The 21,254-nt window shown below is 41.5% G+C and overlaps 1 protein-coding gene and 1 non-coding gene across 3 annotated transcripts in view; both read left to right on the top strand.

Moving 5' to 3' along the window:
- The first annotated feature begins 1,927 nt into the window (after positions 1-1,927).
- Trnat-ugu lies at positions 1,928-2,000 on the top strand. The gene has a single exon. It is a non-coding gene; the product is annotated as a tRNA-Thr (tRNA).
- Positions 2,001-2,492: 492 nt separating this feature from the next.
- Positions 2,493-21,254, top strand: part of LOC117303746 (ankyrin repeat domain-containing protein 17-like) — a 29,475-nt gene continuing 10,713 nt past the window's right edge. Inside the window, exons 1-17 of one of the 2 annotated variants that reach the window (XM_033788066.1) lie at positions 2,493-2,813; positions 8,964-9,072; positions 9,684-9,849; positions 10,366-10,486; positions 11,535-11,682; positions 12,046-12,279; positions 12,834-12,976; positions 13,417-13,606; positions 14,333-14,524; positions 14,905-15,014; positions 15,674-15,761; positions 16,264-16,391; positions 17,030-17,267; positions 17,696-18,703; positions 19,221-19,559; positions 20,005-20,150; positions 20,625-20,767. In XM_033788066.1, coding sequence (XP_033643957.1) covers positions 2,628-2,813; positions 8,964-9,072; positions 9,684-9,849; positions 10,366-10,486; positions 11,535-11,682; positions 12,046-12,279; positions 12,834-12,976; positions 13,417-13,606; positions 14,333-14,524; positions 14,905-15,014; positions 15,674-15,761; positions 16,264-16,391; positions 17,030-17,267; positions 17,696-18,703; positions 19,221-19,559; positions 20,005-20,150; positions 20,625-20,767 — 3,689 coding nt within the window. In that variant the 5' untranslated portion in view covers positions 2,493-2,627. The remainder of the gene's footprint in view (positions 2,814-8,963; positions 9,073-9,683; positions 9,850-10,365; positions 10,487-11,534; positions 11,683-12,045; positions 12,280-12,833; positions 12,977-13,416; positions 13,607-14,332; positions 14,525-14,904; positions 15,015-15,673; positions 15,762-16,263; positions 16,392-17,029; positions 17,268-17,695; positions 18,704-19,220; positions 19,560-20,004; positions 20,151-20,624; positions 20,768-21,254) is intronic. The other variant, XM_033788067.1, reaches the window with a different exon arrangement.

Raw genomic sequence — 21,254 nt, forward strand, 5'->3', positions numbered from 1 at the left:
TTGTCATAAATTTGTTTAACTACCATGGAAGGTGGCGTATTCATTTCAGCATTACAATTAGAAATACACCTTGTGGTGGACACTGCGTTATCGTTGTCCACTATCTATGCATTGTTGTTTGATCGGTCTCGTCTAACACAATTGTGTCTTTGCTTTGCTTTTAATTCTCAACATTTGTTGAAGTTATTTGAGAGAAAAAGCTATGTATACACTTGACCTCCCTGACCCCGAGGGCTTTTTGTTCCATCGATGATAATAAATATAATCATGTCTAGATAAATTAATTTATTTTGCATTCAACACATTTTTACAAAAGGGCTCCGATTTATTCATATTGTTAAAAAGGTATTCCCGTTTTCTTGGAAACAAACCCCCCCTATTGAAATGCATCAACAATATTGAAAAACCATTGTATGGTTTGTGTACTTTATTTTGTGGTTGATTTACTTACTAATTGATGTAAATAACATTGTTTTTTTATTTGGTCATCGATTCACCCCTTTTTCAGATCTTTCTCTCTTTTTTTTTTCTTCATCTGAAGTTGCTGTATGATAGTGACACTTTATCCCCAAAATACTCAATAAAGAAAGAACGGGTACATAAACTTTCAAAGTGTCCTCTAAGATTCTTTAACCTCGGTTTGTACTGTTGCGGGTCCCAGGGCTCAAACTTGACTCTGGCCAGTGGTTATATTGCATGACTTGCAATCACTAGGTTGTGGGTTCGAATCCTAGCAAGCTAACCACTGATTTCAGAATGAATAGAGTTTAGTATTGATTTGTGCAATTAATCAAGGATGTTAAACCAATGTTTGTCTGAGAGAGATTGGCTCTTGCCAGCTTGGTGTTTAGATCCCCTTGCGGGGGTTTGCTGAGATCTCATGACACGGGGAAGATCAGTCCAAAACTCATGACTGACATGTCAGGTGGTTTCCTTGTGGTTTTCAATTGATTATTAGCCACTGTTTAATTGAAATTATGTGTGACAAAATAATGTTGAATTTAAGTCTGGTATTTATACATTGAGTATCAAAGAGTACTAGCATAACAAACAAATGAGATAGATCTTCTAGTTAAAAGAAGAGAGTCATTTTGTAATATATTTTCTTCCTCCATGTGGGGGGAGGGGGGTAAAATATCAAATATCTAGTGAAAAGTAGAGTTTGACAAGGGGAGAATAATTATTTGACAAGGGATTTGAACCAAATATCTTTGTTCTTGGTGCAGTTCCTCAATTTTTGTTTGCGCATAAAGCATTGGTAAGGATACTGCCATGCAATGTCGTCTTTGAGCGTAAAAGGGCATTTTTAACTGTTCAAAAGGGTACTGCGGTTGGTAAATCTTGAAGTCTATGGGAATCCTTTGAAGGGGTTCACAGAGGCCAAGACTAGGGCAACAGAGGTCATTGCCCAAGTTCATGGTTTATGCATGGAGGTAGAACCTCCATTCCAGTTCTTGGGAGGCCGGCCAGCGAAAATTATCATAAAAACTATTTGCTTAATAATAAACTAAAGTACGCTTTGCTTCAATCATAGAGCAAGGACAAACTGGGAATATGGCCACCCGTAAAACGAACAATGACACATTATTCCAAAATGAAAATAACACAAATCGATTGTTGCAACATAACCACACCACACCACTCATGCACCATGTGCTTTTTAACTTCATGATAATTAATTCCACCAAAAGAGGGCGTTGTTTACGTGAGTCGACAACGCGTGCGCTGCATAAAAGTATTCAGAAACGCTTAATCAGATTTGGACTTCGGTAGGCCTATTCCTTAGAATATGAAGCCGGGCGAGTGTTACACTCTCGTGCAGGTTGTCGGTGTCTGTGTACGTTACACGACACGAGAAGAATGTTGAGGGTGGTGAATTTAATTATTTGTAAATAAATTGTAACAAATTTGCTGCGTAGACGTGAAAGCCTCCATAGCTCAGTGGTTAGAGCACTGGTCTTGTAAACCAGGGGTCGTGAGTTCAACTCTCACTGGGGGCTACCTTTTTTTTCTTTTTCTTCTTTTTAGAAATAGCATTTCAACTGCATTTCTTTCTAGATTATTACACGAACTAACAGACGAGTATAAAAGAGACTTCTTTCCCACAAAAATGTAAATTATTCAATCAGAAGGCCTTTTTCATAGCCACCCCAGCCGCCGGTAGCTAAGTGATCTGCTGGTACTGTTTATCCCCTCGATATTGAAATTATACTATCGAATTATTTGATCCAGTAAAATGTAGGAATTTTGGGGACAGTTGTATCAGAACTGAAGAAATATCAACCTCAAGCAATAGCTAAAAGACTGGAATGCTTATTAAAAAAAGAAGAGTTCATTAAAAAGACGATTTCCATGCAGATTAAAAATAAATCGATAATGAATATTTACAGTATCGACTAGTGCCAATATATTCGGTCTGCGCATAGGCCATACACCACATGCATGCGCTGATATGTAATGAAAGGTAACATCCGGGACATGTTCAACTAAAATCCAGTATGGCGGGCGACGTGTAGTACTAATTACAATTGTTACCATCAAAAGACACCGCAAATATACCATCTTTTGCAGTTTATGTCTCGCTATAAATTTCTAGAAGAGTACTCATGTAAGTTGACTAACAGAAAATGCAGAATGGTGGGCAGAAAAAGGTTGCAGTCATCCGAAAAGATGGTAAAATTGGCGAGACTCCGAAGGTCCATCCAGCCCCAGTGACTGCACTGGAGAGATTAGAAAAGGCGCAGTTGCTCGCACCATTTCAGCAGGATTTAATTTCTGATTTATCTGGGAGCGAAGAAGGAGAAGTTTCAGAAGTAAGTGAACGAATATTTAGAACACAGTGTGGTCAGGATATTGTGCTCTTTAACAAATAAATTTATGTCCCTTTTCGAGACGAAAATGTGATATTTTATCTGTGAATATTTTAACTTTGAAAATTGAATTCGTTTCTGCATGCTCTCAGTCACACTCAACAAAACACAGATCACACTGCAATTACCGAGTCTAAAATCTGAGTTTAAAAAAAGTTACATGTATATAGTGGTGTTCTAAAAGAGTCAGTTTCTTTACACTAGGAGCGTTTACAATTGAACGCACGTATATTTCTGCATTTTTACTTTTAAATTCTTCGACAACAAATTGACACAAAATTCATACTATCCTACTCCTAGTAGTATTTTGTTCCTAAAGACCTAATCAAATGATGGGATTCTTTATTACAGTCGACACTTGATATAGAGAAAACTGTAGTTCTGTTTATTAAATAAAGGGTACATTCGGAAGTCCCAAATCTCATTTTCTACTACCCCGTTTCGTTGTTTTGATGTACTTATTCCTTGTTAGAACTTAACTTAAGTGACTTGGCCGGCCATTGCTTGGGTGAGTCCCCCCTGCAACCTCTGATGAGTAATGAGACTAGCTAGTAGAGTCAACTGTACGAGTATCTGATTTTGATGAGACTTACGTGGTAATTTTTGAATAAACCTTTAAAAACATGTCATCAATAATTACTCAGCAATAAGCCGCAGTGCCATGTTTTTTACTCGGATAGAAATGTAGTAACACACTCGGTGCTAGTGCGACTTTGACAACGATATGTCTTTGTTTTGGTTGAATCATAATGAGTGAAGAAGTGGTGGTCGACCTTAAGACGATTATGTTTCAAGATAACTGTGTGTGAAAGTTTAATCCTTTTTTTTGCCATTCATTAGCCATTTACAGAAAAAAATATATGATGGGAAATGGTACACAAGATTTTCTAAAATAATGTTCTGATTCAGTTGATATTAATACCTGAATGGATGTTAAATTTTTATACTGTTCATGAAAGATTTGCTTCATTTTCACTATCTGTAGGTATCTTTCGCAATGTGCCAGAAAAAAAGGTGTAAGGTTACGCCCTTCTTAGGGGCGAACAAAGTACTTTTCTCCAAGAACAAAAGGAATTGCCCCAAGGACATGTTTTCCGTTCCCATGCAGAATGTAATCTTCCTATGATGACTTTCGGATGGCAGAAAACCGATCAAACTTTCACACCCGGTCGTCTTGAAACACATTGTTGCATATTCATTGCTTGTCCTTTCTAGGATAACTTTTTGTTAGGGTCTCCTTCAACGCACACGACTGTTTTATAATTTGACATTACAGGCAATCCTGGAGACATAAACTTCTTCAAAATAGCTCATTTACAAGCAACTCAGCACCGCACAGGCAGTTAGGAAACCTTTAATTGTTCTCTTGAATGTTAAACACACTCATATTCCTCACAAAATAAAGACTCATCCCACTTGAGCTGATCCCAACTATAGTTGAGCTGATAACAACTATTCACATGAGTCTTGAGTAGTGTGATCCCTTTGCAACGTAAATTTGGCTAAACTGGGATGGGTGCAGCGTGGCGTCACAGCCGTAAGGTGCAAGTGAAGAAAGAAAATAGACAAAGTGCAGATAAAAGCACAATAAGTTGACAAAATCCAACAAAAACTTGGGTGCAGGTTAAAAAGCTTGACTAGGAGATTTAGAGGAGCCTGGAACCAACCAGTAGCCTCATCACTTACTTGTAGTGTTACTACAAACCAAATACATTGATACCTCCCCATATCCCATTTAAGTGAGCTACTCACAACTATGATTGAGCTGATCCCAACAATAGTTAGGCTGATCCAAACTATAGTAGAGCTGACCCAATCTAGTTGGGCCAATTCCAACTATAGTTTAGCTGATCCCAACAATAGTTGGGTTGATCCAAACTATAGTGGAGCTGATCCCAACTATAGTTGGGCCGATCCCAACTCTAGGCCCTAGTAGTGCTGATCCAATCTATAGTTGGGCCAATCCCAACTATAGTTTAGCTGATTCAAACAATAGTTGGGTGGATCCAAACTATAGTACAGATTATAGGAGAGCTGATCCAATCTATAGTTGGGTCGATCCCAACTATAGCTGAGCTGATCCCAACTATAGTTGGGCCGATCCCAACTCTAGTCGAGCTGATCCCAACTGTCTGTAGTCAAGCTGATCCAAATAATAATTACTACAATAAGATGTCATTTACACATAAGAGGCACTCCTGTTATGGTTTGTGAATTATTTATTTGTATCATCATGCGCACTGTCTGAGGAAATACAACAAAATGTGTCGTACAGTGGGCCCCCTGCGTACTGTACAATATACACGCTTTTAAATGGCATAGCATTGAAGTCAGGGCAGGGATTTTTGTTTGTGCAGGTGCAAGTATCTTCTTGTACATTTTGTGAAGTACATGGTGAATGTCTCGCACTGTACTGAAGTCCACCTAGATGCACATCCTGAACAGTGTATTTACAGTAGAAAGCGTAGGCTCTCAATCACAGTCCATGGGTGATGCCACTTTTCCGGTTAAAGGGAGACACGCTTTGGAAACCATAAATGTACGCGACAATCGATGAAGACAACAAGGCCATGACTAGAAGTCCTGCAGCCGATTTCACGAAACTTTACGCAACTGCGTAAGTCCACTTGCGCCTTGTCCACTTGCGCCTTGTCCACTTGGAGCACTTGGACTTACGCAGTTGCGTAAAGTTTCGTTAAATCGGCCCCTTGACTACATGTCAGCCCTGGAGTTTCATCTTCAAAAAGGACAAGGCTATTTTATTTTGGCAATTGGCACTTCCATTGTAAAATTTTAATGTCAATGGGAAACGTTTGAAGGGGCACCAAGGCCAAGACCAGGGGGGAACGGAGGCCATGGCCTACATGACCTGTGCCTAATTCCAGGCCTGATGTACAGTACATACATGATACAAAACTTGCATTGGGTCATTTACAGTTTCCAACATTTTCCCAGTCATCTTAAGAGTGAAATAGGGGCGTGGGGGGGGGGGGGGGAGACATAGAGCTCCAGTTTTAAACCAGGGCGAACTTCTGAAAATGTTACATAATAGAGCAAGGTCTTTGACCCTTAACATGAAGTCAGTCATGAAACTAAATCTGGGCCCAATTACATACAAAAACTACAAAAGGTAGCCAAGTACATCAAAATTATGCTTACCAGAATAAGGTTACCAGCCAAACTACCATGCCACATGTACAATTTGTGACTGGTATCCTGCTTATTTCTGCTCAGCAGACAATTTGTAATATTTGTTTACTTGAGCAACTCTATAAAATTGGGTCCTCCTGTTTTCATTGGGGTGCACTAACCTTTGACACCCACCAACAATTAAAAAATGTGTGAATTAAGAGCGTAATTGCTGGCACCAGTCTCTGCATGATCTCTGCGAGAGGTTATAAGCCTTCCCAAGCACACTTCCTGTTCCCATAGAGCAAGGTGGAAGGTCTCTACTCTCTGGCACACTTTACATACCCACGGTTGATTATGTGGACAATAAACACACCAGTCACCCACATGTGCTTGTTATACCAAAACCGTTGGTCGTACAAAATAAACATTCACTACTGCTCATCTTGCAGCCAAGTGTATAACGCTAAAGGCCATTTTAAAGGGGGGGGGGGCTTGTAGATTGTGTTTTTTCAATGTCATTAATTCATTCCAACAGCTTCCACCGGACGTTTGTGATCGTTTTCCAAATATTCCTGTCCAGTGTCCTCAGTCAAAGGTCAGACTGTCAATGTAATGCTGATTTATAGGCAAGTTAATAGATCCAGATACTTAGTAAAAGCATGGTAAAAGTCACCTGTGAAGCTTTCTTCAGCTACATTCAGTGTCCAGTTGCTGAGAAAACAGAGACAAACTGTTGAGGTGTTTTCTGAACAATGTGGAATCCATCCATGGTATTAAGGGAGGTGACAGCGGGTACCAATCACATCTCTGGCCGCAGCCGTTGTGAATAGACACCAACCCTCACAACACTGAAGAAGAACAAATGCAAAGAAACAAATTGTGCATGAATTTTTGAGTATTTCTCACTCTATGAATCTATTCTACCTCCATGCACGCACCAAGCTTTTAAGCCACTGTGTAAAAGCTTGGTACATGTAGGATCAAATATGTCGAAATGTTTGTTTTGTTCAATGAATTTTAAGTTATTCGTAAATTAAACACGATAGATTTATGGGATTATTTCTCCTGCATGGAAATTTTCTCTTCAGTTTTTTTGTTTTGCGATTATCTAAAAAATGTGACGTCAATTTTCAGATGTTAGTTTTATTTTGTACACGCAATGTAAGAACTACATACGTATTTATATAGGATTAAAACAATCAAACAGTTCAAAAACCAAAGGTATACTTTGCCTTTAAAGGGTCTATGTACTTTTTGTAGGACAAAAAACACAATGTCCACAGATTTACATTAAACTTACTCAGTTTGAAGATAATGATAGTAGAAAGCTTCCCCGAAAATATTACTTGCTGAGGTGCTGTAGTTTTTGAGAAATGAGCCAAACAATGTCATGAAAATAATTTTTGTCTCATGAGACGAACATTATTTTAAGCATTTACAAACGTATTTTCATGACATTGTTAAACTCGTTTCTCAAAAACTACAGCACCTCAGTAAGTAATGTTTGAAGGGAAGCTTTCCACTATCATTATCTTCAAACCCTTTAAGTTTGATGTAAATCTATGAACATTTTGAAAAGGTAACCAAATCCTTTAAGATTTACATGTTGTACCAGTTTAGGGGTGATAATTGCTGTATGCACAGATGCATGGCTGGGGTGTTGCAGTAACAATCATGTAGTATTCATGAATGAATGCTAGCAGTATGAGTCATGTACTCCTGGCTAGCTATGTTTACCAGTCATGTTGACTTCCTGCTCTGTGCTGCACATGGCATTATAATAAACAATGCTCTCTGCACCAGCAATCTGTTGACCATAGGCATTGGGATTATTGACCATGAACTTATCAACCAACAACACATGGCTCAAGGGAGTGTTGACCTTTGGTCAGTGACAAGATCCAAAATTCATTGAAGTGAAATTACAATTTGTTTTAAAAGGTTTCTTAATAGCTTATTTTGGTGTTTAAATTGATTGAAGACAACCCTAGTCTTGCTTAGTTTTCTAAAAGAAGGGGGCATTGTTTTGTGTTGGTCATTATAGTGCTGATTTATTGGTAAAATTGTCAAGAAAGATAGAATAGAATTTATGTCATTATATTAAATATCTCTGAATCCCACATTGTTTGTACTCGATTGAAAAACAGGTTCAGGTTGGTTTTTAAGAACGGTTAATTTATGCGTGTTCATGTAGGTCAGCCTTCGTACTCAATAGAAAATTCCTACTTTTCCCGACATGTCATGCTTGGTCTTTCTTGAAAATTTTCTTATACAAAAACCAAAGGATGACCCCAGGTCTTAAAATTAAACCCAGTTAGCTCAAAACTAGACAAGCCAGTAGCCTTGTAGTTTTGTCTTTTTCAATTGAATACATGTCAATTTTCTACCCAAATTCAAGCCCTGGACCCTACCACTGGAAGCTTTACACACGTTTTTAAACAACCTTAACAAAAATGGAGGGGGGGGGTGACTGCTAACTTGTGAAGGCCCTTTAATGACACATGCCTGAACTTGTTGGACCTTGACTCTGGCATGCTGCAGCTGGACAGCCTTTTTATGTATGCATGTTTGCCTGGCCATTGGCCCCATAGTGTAAATGAACATGTATTACCTTGGCAAACTGTGTAAAATCAAGTTACATCTCAAAATCCTATCCATCTTGTTTTGGTGGTATAAAGATAACATTAAAAATTGACATTAAACAAATTATTTATTTATGTAGGGATACTTAAGAAAGAAAAAAAAATCGAACAGAAACCTTGAAATAATTGCAAAATATTGAAAACATCATTTGACATGCAATCACCATTTTGCTGATAAAATTGCACACACCAAACTTTCCCCCTAATCCCGAGCCCTGTGGCCGCCAGCTAACTTGAGAAGTTTCGGAGCCGGGATGAATAAAAGTGCATAGAAGTTTAGATTAATCTTCTTTTTCTTCACCCTTCTAATCTTTTTCAGGTTGAATCCTTCATTCTGGATCAAGAAGAGCTACACTTTGACAGCTCCGGGAACCCGGACCTGAGGGCAGTGGATCCAGAAACATTGGAAGCGCTGCTAGAGGCTGCGGGTGAGTTATTAACAAAGTATTCCAGACCAACACGATGATAAGGGCCAATTTTATCAGGTTGTTATGCAGAAAATACTGCTTAGCAAATTTCTATGCTAAGCGAGAAATGGATGGGTCACCAGTCACAACAATGTAAACTCTATGGACTTTTGGCTGGTAACCAGTTTCTGCTGAGCATTAATATTTTTCTGTGCTTAGCAAGTTTTTGTGCTTTCATGCTTTATGAAATTGGGCCCGGGGCTGAGAGGGGTCTTTCATTGTAGAAAGGGCACTTGCATGATTAAAATCTTAACGTATATGGGAATGTTTTAATGGGGCACCAAGCCTAATTTCATAGAGTTGCTTTAAGTGCAAAATATTGCTTAAAAGTTGTCAGCTAAGCGGAAATTAGCAGGATAACAGTTGTACAAGTTGTACATGTGTACATGTTTGGCTGATAGCCTTAATCTGGTTAGCATGGTTCTGTTGTGCTAAGCTTATTTTGGTGCTTGACAAGTTTACTTAAGCAGCTCTATGAAACTATGCCTGGGCAAAAAAAACAGTGTATTATTAATTTTTTTATATTTTCCCAAATTCACTTGTTTCTTTCTCGTTGCCACCTCTTTCTCCAGCAGGGATAGACAAACTGACCACCGCCGATGGCAAAGCCTTCACTGACCCTGAAATCCTGGGGAAACTAACGTCATCGGTCAGCTCCGCCTTGGATGAGGCGGAGGCTGCCCTCTATCGTATGCGGTCGGAGAATGCGGGCAACTTGGCCAACCAGGGCGCAGATGGGTAAGTTTGAAGGACGCGATGCGTGAAAGAAAGCAATGAGGACTACATCAGATTAAAAGTTAAAAAAAATTTAAAAACTCAATTGATTAGATTTCAGAAATCAGGAGATAGGCCTAAAGGTTGGGTCAGAGATAAGTTTTTGTCATTGAATGCTGATTTATTGGTAACATTATAAGGAAAGAAACAATAAAAGTCAGGTGTCAGTGCCCACTTGCTGAGAAAACAGAAACAAACTGTATTTCAAACGTCAAACCATCCATGTTTTTCAAGGTGAGACAGCGGGTTCTAACCGCAACCCTTGTCGCAGCATTCGGGAACAGAAACTCTTGTCGCAGCATTCGGAAACAGATCCTTTAGAAATCTGAGAAGCGATTCCTGCATGAATTGTTTCTGGTGGGGCACAAATACAAAACCAAAACAGTTACAACACCAATATATGTCGCTACTATTTTCACTACAGAACCACTTCTGGAAGACACTTGTTTAAATGTTCTCGTCTTTTTTTCTTTCTTGCAGACAAGCGTACGCCGATGCGGAAGATGATCCTGCAGCTCTCAAGAGCATCAATGAGACGACGGAGGAAGGGGAGAGTCTACTCTCCTTGGCCTGCTCAGGGGGATACTTTGAGCTAGCACAGGTACGTCCAGACAACCTTACGGGTCTGGATTATGGGGACCTGCTATAGGCCGTATTGAATATGACGTCACAGTTCAAATAACTGCCCTACAACATGGCGTCTGTACGCGTGTGCATGCGTGTGTGCGTGCAGGGGCCTAAGAAATCAAACTGGGAATGCTGCGTGCTTTATTGATGTCTGTATTTGGACGCGCATACGGTTTGCCCTACAAGATGGCGACTTTCATAGCAAAAAAGGGGTTATTCAATACGGTCTATTGTTGCTCTATCATTTTTTATGGTAAAAAGTTCCCTTTTGGAGGGTACACGTTGAACACAGAATTTCTGTGTGGGACCATTGTTCCATTGCTCTCATAAGCTCACAGCAACGACTTTCAGCCATCTGCCATTTAGTATAGACGATGTGACCTACGTTTACATTCAAACTGCCCTCTGTTGACAAAACACCGTATACATCATGTTTCGCCGGGCAAAACACCGTATACGTCATGTTTCGCCTTCTGATCGTAGTCACATGTACATGGTAAGATTGCATGTACTTTCTAGCTGGCAGCCAAAACACAAAGGTTTTGCCCGGCGGTATGCCCGCGAATCATGTTATGGTTATTGAGTGACGTCAGAAGTCACATCGTCTTTTGATTGACGTCAGACACAATGACTTGCTTACTCACACTTCTTAATTTTAAAATACTCAGACTATAGAGACAGTTATGATTAGGGGCAAGCATTTGCTCAGTTACTGCGAACACAACTGAAGTATGCCTAGTAACAAGCAAAAGTTCCCTGCTAACCCGTGAAATACACTTAACGTAAGTGCAGAACTCTCTGCCAATGTTTCCCTCACTAAAAGCACAGCCATGAATTTGGGCCAAGATCCTTCGACAGTCGATGATTTTGTTTATATTCGTTTGGGTTTTTCTGAAGATGAGCGCCACCGATAGACATGGTAAAGAAGTGTTTATTTTACAATTACATGAACACTGGGGTTATTCCGTTTCATGCTCAACCAGATCCTGTGACAATTGTAAATTTTGTTTGTATTTATTAAGGTTTTGCTGAAGATGAACGCCAACGTGGAGGACCGAGGCAGTAAGGGCGACTGCACACCACTCATGGAAGCTGCTAGTGCTGGTCACGTAGACATCGTCAAGTTGTTGATTGACTACGGGGCTGATGTCAACGCTCAATCCTCAGCAGGTAGAAACTCACAAAAGACAATTTTGCCACAAATGAGAAACATGTCCTATGTATAACCTGCATACACAAAATAAAGCAACTCTTATTTGTAATACATGTGGAAATATAGTAGAAAAAGAACTTTCCAACAGTATCCAACGAAGACAAAATTTGATGCCCGTTTCTGACAGCAAAAAAAACCCAACATTTTTAGGCATTTTCTCCTTGGTAAAAAGGCTTCCTAAGAGAAAATTGTATATTTTTACTTGAGCATTTTAAGGGCACCAAGGCAATGACCAGGGGGCAGGGATATCGCCTTCGTTGCCTCCATGAAGTATCAGGCCTGGTATTTTGGAAATAATAATTACTTTTTTCGTCAAACAGGAAACACCCCCTTGATGTACGCCTGCAGCGGTGGACACGAAGAAGCCGTCAAAGTTCTCCTGGACACCGCCGCCAACATCGAAGACCATAACGAGAACGGGCACACGCCGTTGATGGAGGCGGCTAGTAGCGGACACGTTGGCATCGCGAAGGTCCTCCTGGAACGGGGCGCCGGGATCAACACCCATTCTAATGAGTTTAAAGAAAGCGCGCTGACGCTGGCATGTTATAAAGGTATGTTTGTGGGTTTTGGGTAACAAGTGAAAATAAATTTATGTTAATGTATTTTTGCTCGATAAGCAATAGTTTGGGTGGTTGGGTTGGTGTGTTGGTATCTTTCCACCTCTGGGACCCTGGTTCGAATCCTGTTGGGGCACTAGATGATTGCATGGGATTCCCCTGGAAAAGGTCTTGTTTTTTTTGTCCCACACCTAAGTCTGAAACTTCCTTCCTTGTCTTTTCTCCATTTGGTTCTTGGCTACATGTAGTATAGTGATTAAGTTCACTTTCCTTGGAGTCCTTGGCTTATCACACAGAACAGAATGCTAACTAGATTCTTGGCATCTTTTAAACCAAGCAAAGCTTATAAAAGTCTTACAGGCATGCAAGTTTTCCTCGGATCAGCTGATTTTCTCTCTTTTTTTGTTCTCAGTTTTACCATTCGAAATTGAAAGATACTATACAAAATCGTTTGAAATTTTGTAATTTTCTCTTTTTTGGTGAAGTTACAGTTGCTCGCTGATCTTAGTTGTGCTGTTGACTTAAATTCCGCTTTTCTTACTTCACAGGGCATCTTCAGATGGTGCAGTTTCTACTTGAAGCTGGTGCCGACCACGAACACAAGACGGACGAGATGCACACCGCCCTCATGGAGGCCTCCATGGACGGCCACGTAGAGGTGGCGCGCCTTCTGCTCGACCACGGCGCGCAGGTTTGTTTGTTTGTCTGGTAGTTTTGAACAGCGCAATGAAATTATTTCAGCTCTGTAGATGGTTGTTGGCTTCGAAGAAAAACCTCAGCTGTGATTAGGGCCCAATTTCATGGAGCTGATTAAGCAGAAAAAGTCGCTAAGCGCAGCACAATTTTGCTTACTAGAATAAGGTTACCAGCCAAACTACAATGTTGCGTGTACAATTTATGACTGGTCTCCTGCTCGTTTCTGCTTAGCAGAAAATTTTTAGGCAATATTTTCTGTTTAAGCAGCTCTATGAAATTTTTCTCTAGGGCAATTTTCATTGAGATGCTTAAGCAGAGAAACTGGCTTGACACTGGCTAGGTGTGTATCTCGATGGCTTCCCTGATCTTACATTTCCAAAAAAGATCCTCCCTTGCAAGACTATTATATACAAAATTGTTGTTATTCCTTCAAAGGTGAACATGCCAGCTGATAGCTTTGAGTCCCCCCTGACCCTCGCAGCCTGCGGAGGTCACACCAAGCTAGCCGATCTCCTGATTGAGCGAGGTGCTAACATCGAGGAGGTGAATGATGAGGGTTACACGCCGCTCATGGAGGCAGCTAGGGAAGGCCATGAGGAGATGGTTGCTCTGCTTCTTGCTAAAGGTAACTAAGATGTTTGCCGAACTCCTGCTAAACTCTTCTGCGTTTCCGCGAAATTCTGAGTCCAAAAAAAAATGATCGGCGCTAGTATATGCCTGGCAACAACAATGTACAACTACAATAATGTAAAATAAGCCCAGTACATGCTAACAATACACCTTAGAGCATAATAAACCTCAACATTTTCTAGGGTACCATTGTGGGTCTCATGTCCCGTGGCGTTTCGGCTGCCTCGCTCTGCACTTGCGTTGTGCCCTCGAAAATTGTCCTTTTTTTTTTTTTCAATGGGCAGTTGCATGCCTGGCTTTTAAGTTTGATTATTGTCATGGCCAAGTAGAAGTCACCCCGCCGGCATATCACCCCAAAACCCTGTACCCTTCATTGGTTACCTGTCTCCAGACGAATAGAATTCAAATAACTCCTACAGACATACAAACCCCTCATCCAATCTGCATCCCATTATCTTCAAGAACTCCTTCATCCTCGCCGTACCCTCCACTCCAGCTCTACGTCTCATTCTTCCTCATTCTCACATTTTTGACCGCTGGAAACAATTTGGCAAACGACATCAAAACTGCACCTCATGAAAACAACTCTTCAATTAATGTTTTCTAATTTCTTTTGTAAAGTGCTTCGGTCATTTGTGTGAGGTGTTATATAAGTGCAGTTTATTATCGTTATTATTATTATTCTAATTATTAATCTAATTATTATTATTATCTCCAACAGGTGCCAACATCAACGCGCAAACTGAAGAAACCCAGGAGACCGCCCTCACCCTAGCCTGTTGCGGTGGCTTTCTGGACGTTGCCAAGTTCCTAATTGACGTCGAGGCCGATATCGAGCTAGGTTGTTCGACCCCTCTGATGGAAGCTGCCCAAGAAGGACACGTAGAACTGGTCAAATTCCTGCTCAGTAAAAGTGCGTCAAATTTAGTTGTATTTAGTTCCTTTTTATTTGATATCTGACATAAAAAGTCGCATCCTCTAAAGATGATCCCCTGGCTACCGCTTCCTAGGTTGTTATCCCTTGCTACACGGCAGTTAACGATTGTATGACATGTTGTTTATTACAACCCAAATTAAATACAATGTGTTGACATGCTGAAAATTTTGCATGGGTTTTTCACTATTTTGTCCAGACTCACACAACCGGTAAACGACGAATTTCCACAGGTTTGTTGTTTCATGTATGTAGTTGATCATACAAAACATGAACACTGTTTGTGACTATTTTGTCAGTTCGTCTACCATTGCTGTGTTAAACCATTAACACTTAAATCTTTGTGTCTCTACTTTCAGATGCTAACGTACGTGCGATCACAGCCACTGGGGACACTGCTCTCACCTACGCATGCGAGAATGGCCACACTGATGTTGCTGATGTGCTTCTGGCTGCATGGGCAGACTTGGTGAGTTTTAAAAACACATGGTATAGTCTTATAATCCTTAAAACTAAAATTTATTTGAAATGAAGTGAACCCTGCTTTTGACGTGACGTTATATTTTAGGCACTTTATCTAAACTTTTCCCGGATAACTTGCGGAAAAGTTTTACCGGAGCTAATTTGTTGTCCCTCAACAAAGTATTGTGCATTCTGTATAAACTCCAGGAAAGTTTTCAGGAAAGTTCTATGTACCATTTGTTTAAATGTTGGTTAAACCGCACGCACTTAGATTTGCTATCTACTGGGAGCCAGCAGTTGTTCCCAAATGGTTTTGGGAAAACCCTTCCACAAGTTGTCCGGGGAAAGTTTTGATAAGGTGCCTTAGTGACCACCATGCACAAGACTTGTCGAGGACAAGGAAGATGTTAAAAGAAAATGGCCTATATGTGTGAGTTTTGGTGGTTATAACCAATTACTGTTTCGGTTGAATTGGCCACTGGTTAATCACTGGTCAATGACCTTAACAGTTATTTGGTTATGGCTGCCAATATGCACCCAATGTCTTACAACTTTGTTATGAGATCAAAGTAAATTAGTCTGCTGGTTTTCAACAATCTTATTCTACTGGTAATTCTTGATTAAGAATTCAAGGAACTAAACAAACTCTTGTCTTTAAATCCGCAGGAGCATGAATCTGAAGGGGGTCGTACACCCTTAATGAAGGCAGCCAGGGCCGGCCACTTTTGCACTGTGCAGTATCTCATCAGCAAAGGTCAGTAAAGGTCAATCCACATCATCCCGTTGCCACATCTAGAATATCTTACAATCAAGATGGTGTTTTGTCGATCAGAGAAATACAGCCACTACTTCAAATATTTTTTTTTAAAATTTACTTTTTGTACTTTTTGGAATAATTTATAAAGATACGACTTTATGAAAACGTTTCCAAAGATTGTATCCCACACCTTAACATTATAGGAATAACTGAGAAAGGCAATGAAATTTTTTCTAAAGAATCACTTCTCACTTAACAGAAATGTGTTGACGCACTTATGATCTTTTAATAGATGGAAATTAACGTATGTCCTTGTTTCAAAAGTTTTAAACAAAAAATCACAATTATATTATTCTATGGAAAATGCTACCACATTTAATACAGTATGAACTTCATAATCAGTGCAAGCTGTCATTCCAAAAGTAAACAATAGTGTTTTTAATTGATACAAATCATGTATAAAACCTTTAAACATATTGTCTTTTTCACCTGTCAACAGGAGCTGAGGTAAATCGTGCGACGTCAAACAATGACCACACAGTATTATCCCTGGCATGCGCCGGTGGACACCTCAACGTGGTAGAGCTACTCCTGGAACATGGCTCCAACCCCTCTCATAAGCTGAAGGTGAGAACAGTTTTCATTTCATAAATTAACCTTATTCACATATGAGTAGGGCGCCCTCGCGTAGAGGTCAAAGGAGGTGGCCGGTTAGACTGGGCCCTTGTCTTTATCCGCAAGGATAAAGACAGGTCCCTGCCGCTAGATCCAGTGATTCCCATTGGATACAATGCACGTGCAGTGACATAGATGCCCAAATAGTCACTGCTCTCAAGTCCGCAATGGAATTTGACTGCGTATCTATATGTGAAACGACAGAGGTCAGAGGTCAAACTACACGCCGGTTTTGAGCCCGGTCTCCCGCGTTATTCACGAGCCTCGAAGAATGACGTCAGACGTTGAGGCTAGTGGCCGGTTGGCTCATCCTGTGCACTGGCCTTCCCTTGTTTCAAGATAAACTTATTGGTGTTTTTAAACCTGAAATACCAGGTTTTACAAAGGGATTTAGGTAGAAAAGACATGTTGGTAACATGAGGCATTTATTTTAATTTCCAAAGGTATGTTGTGATTATTGACAATCACTTTTGTTGCTTTGTCTTCCTTCGAGAGGACACTTGAGAAAACATGTGTGCACAACTGTCATAATTGTTTAAGTTTTTTTTTTTCAATTGTTAACGTAATTTTGTTTCTTGACTTTCTCGCAGGACAACTCAACCTGTCTGATTGAAGCTGCCAAAGGGGGCCACTCCGGGGTCATGTCCCTCATCCTCAACTACCCCAATAATATGCACACCCCGCCTGTACCCCTGGAGGGTACGGTGACGCCCCCTACGCCCGAGCAGGGAGAGGTGTCCAGGGTACCCACGCAGGCTCTCCCGACGGTGGTGCCACCTCAGAAGCCCGATAAGCACCCGGACGAGGTGTTGATGTCTCAACCCCAGGGTATGTATTGCTGTGTCTGTCCACTTCCCCCAAAGCAGAGTCACCCACTCCCACTCTTATACCCAACCCTTCACATCAACGACCCCCACACCAAAAAAATAGAATAACAAATGAAGAGGTCTTCTATTATAATTTGTTTGTACCCTTACATTGATGTTCATAAAGCACTGTATACTTAGTTCCTGAGTTCTGTGAACAAATAAAACACAGGCAAATCACTTGGTTGGGTTTCGAACTCATGACTGTTGCATTGCTAGAGCAGATGTCTTATTGCATTCACTAAAATACTTCAGTAAAATCAATACGATGATGATAATATAAAATGGATCTCCTGCACTTTGAATTGATTTGAATTGTCTAATCCGTAGCACACAAAACAAACAGCACAACATAGTCACTTATAAATTGTTTGCTGGTCATGCTTGCAGGTTCCCTTTTACTTGCGCAAGTAACTGATCCCTCGGCACTATCTCGAGATCCCACGCACCAAAGAATCCCAAGCAATGCATCCCTGGACGATGACTCAGGGATGGGGATCCTCCCAGGTGCCTCGCCAACCAACCAGCTCCCAAACTCCGGGCAGAAGCCTCATCCCGACGTCCAAATCGCCAAGGAGCAGCTCCTGGAGAAGCAGAAGCAGTTCCGAGAGTTGCAGAAGATCGAGTGGGACTTCATCCAGAAGGACGGCACGGCGGAGGCGGTCGACTCCACCACGGCGGACCCTGGCGAAGCTTCTGGCGAGTGGGTCGCCGTACCGCATCCCGAAGCAACTCCCGACGACGTCGCGTCTCGCCTGAGTGGTGAAGCCAACAATAACAAGTCTCCCAAAGGGCTACGGGACGAGACTCCCGGCTCTCTGGGCGAGGAAGTCTTAGCAACGGACATCGATGATTCAGCTCTTGATCTCCGGGAGATCAAACTCAACCAGTGTAATGAGGAGGTCCCCATCCGAAGTCCCAACCTCCCTGAGCAGAGATTGTCCGCCCAGGGTATGGAAGCCGAGTCTCAAACCCCAACTCCAAGCCTACCCTCAGCGAGTCGCTTATCAGGTTCCCCTCCTCTCGGTCGTCGCGACCAAACCTCTCCCAGAGACCCGCAGGAAGGACATTCCCCGAAGCTAGAAGCATCCTCCCCCTTCGATGCCAAAAATCACTCTCATGCAGCACCCCTCACTAAAGATGCAAGCAGCCAGATGGCTCCTTTGTCCACAGCCTCCTTACCCGATGTCCAAAGTCTTCTAATCTCCGGAGAGGATTGTCCATTCTCGACTGTCGGTGCCTCTGTCACAGGGTCTACCACCGCGGCTGTCGACAGGCTAGCTAGCGCTGATGTTCTCTCTCAGGAACGAGAGAGTGGCGTTGGTGAGGAAGCCCAAGATGGGTTGTTCGTAGCGTCCCCGATGTGTGCACTCGCTGAAACCTCAGAAACACCAGCACGTACGTTCTAACCCCCTTGCTCTCTTTAGTCCTATTTGTAATTACTAATTTCTCATCTCTGGTTGTTTAAAGTTTTAGTGTATGCCTGAAATTTGAATACATTTAACACCTAAATCTTTTTTTCTCACCGATTTTTCAATCAAAATAGTATGTGATTTGACCTGTTGACTGACACAAAAAAAGTTCCATTTTGATTTGTAAAGACCAATTTGTTTTTGAAGTATGATGACGTCATGTTTCAAATTTTGCTAAGAATTTTAGATAAAGAAGACATTTGACTTGACACCATTTTAGTATGAGGTTAATAGGTTAAGACACTTGTAATGTTGTGCCTATCTTCATGAGTAACCTATCCATTGAAAAGTGAGTGCATCTCAAGACAATTTAACCTTGCAGCCCCTTTCAGGAATATTTCAGTTTCTAAAGTGTCTTGAGTATTGAACCAAGTTACTGCCTATACCAGTCATGAGTTTTTAAAAGCTTGACTTTAACGAGACCTTGCCTTGAACCTTTTCAGGACCGGAGCTACCCCCGAAGCCCTGGAAGGCCCCACCGCAGACCCAGTCAGTCGGCACCCAGTGTGGCTCCTCTTCCCTCTCCTGCCGTGTCACCTCGCCCCTTACTCTCACCACCACTGCCGCTGTCCCCAACCCGGACGCAGTCCACCACCCATCGCCCTCTTCGCCCCACATCTACTATACGCCCCCCTTCACGCCCCACCCCCCAGTCGAGGTTGACGCCCAGACGGAGAGCAACCACGACACGGCGTTGACGGTGGCCTGTGCCGGCGGTCACGATGAGCTTGTCCAGATGCTCTTGGAGAAGAGCGCTAACATGGAACACCGGGACAAGAAAGGTGAGCCGAGACAGATCTCAAAACGGCTACTTGAGCAAAAAGGAAGGTTAACTCTTTCATGTGTTTACTGGTGGCTAGCGACTGGCTTTAAAAATCCTTTCAGAAAAGTAGATCAAACAGTCAGCTAGTCTTTAGAATGGGAAAGAGTTCACTTGAGGGTCCTGTTGTGAACTTTTTTTTTTGTTGGGTCGCCACTTGCAAAAAACAAGTTAACAATTAATGTGTACATATGACCAATATCACTAAAGTAAAGGGTGCATGAAAGGGTTAAACTTTGTTTATCATTTTAAAAATGTAATTTTAATAGTTCATCACTTTCATGCTGATTTGTCTTTGAAACCATATTTCTTTGAAGGGAATTGTTTCTTGAAATCTCGGCCATGACTCATCAGTTTCTAGCAGTATTTTAAAACCGACTGTCCTGCCCTTCTCTCTCTCCCACCAGGTTTCACCCCACTCATCTTAGCTGCAACGGCTGGTCACTGCAAGACGGTAGAGATCCTGATCAACCAAGGCTGTGACATCGAAGCCCAGTCTGAACGGACCAAGGATACCCCGTTGTCTCTTGCCTGCTCTGGAGGTCGCTATGAGGTAAGCCAAGATACTTCGGGGATGCTGACAGTCATCCCTCATCCCACACTCTTCCAGAGCCGCAATAATTATACAGTTGGCAAAACACTTGCCAGTATGTGAACCCAGGGCTCTCCCTATGCACAAACTACATGTAGCATTTCATGCTGATTTGCGCACAAATCAGACAGTTCGCCCCACAAAAACAAAGGTATAGTTTTATTTGGTTTTCAGTAACACCACATTGAGTGAAAAATTTAATATCACATATGGCTGCGTTCAATGTGTACTGTTTGTGCACTACCAAAGTCTCCTCCACTTGCGGCTGCATTCATTGTATACTGCGAGTGCACTGCAGAGTCTCCGCCTCCACTTAGAAAATTTCATACAGGTTGAGTTGTCCTGTGAGTCAGTCAAGAGAAAGTGACATAAAAAGTTTGTCAGATACATTTTTCGTAACTGTGAGTAATTTGTGAGCGGTGGTTTTGTTTTCAGGTGGTGGACCTGTTGCTAGCCCGAGGAGCCAACAAGGAGCATCGTAACGTCTCTGACTACACCCCTCTCAGTCTGGCTGCTTCTGGTGGTTTCGTCAGCATCATCAAACTCCTCCTGAGATACGGAGCCGAAATAAATTCAAGGTAAATCTTCAGATACTTCTTCCCTGAATCAAACCAAACAAACTCTGTCTTCTCACAAGAATTTTGAAACATTTAGTTTAATCAAGAAGGATAGAAGTCACATGTGAAAGTTTCAGCTGAACAGAGTGCCTACTTTTTGGGAAACAGCAAAAAAACTGTCACTGTAGTTTCACAAGAATGTTGTATCCATCCACGTTTAGCGAGGTGACAGCGGGTACCAACCCCATCTGTGGCTGCACCATTCCTGAATGGACACCAACCATCAGATATCTGAGAAAAGATTCATGTATTAATGGTTTCTCAGATTCAAGTGTATTATTTTGAATCTGCAATACCCAGTTTTCAAGTCTTTTTTACGTCTTTCAAGTTCTTGATTTTTTTAGCACTTGCCAATGATATGACCCTACCTTTAACAGTAAAATTGAACCTAGGTCTGAACCATTTATTCATAGGTAAACATTTCTGACTAAATGAGCGTTTTTCACAA

This window comes from Asterias rubens, chromosome 20 (assembly GCF_902459465.1).
Source record: "Asterias rubens chromosome 20, eAstRub1.3, whole genome shotgun sequence".
NCBI classification, from domain to species: domain Eukaryota; kingdom Metazoa; phylum Echinodermata; class Asteroidea; order Forcipulatida; family Asteriidae; genus Asterias; species Asterias rubens.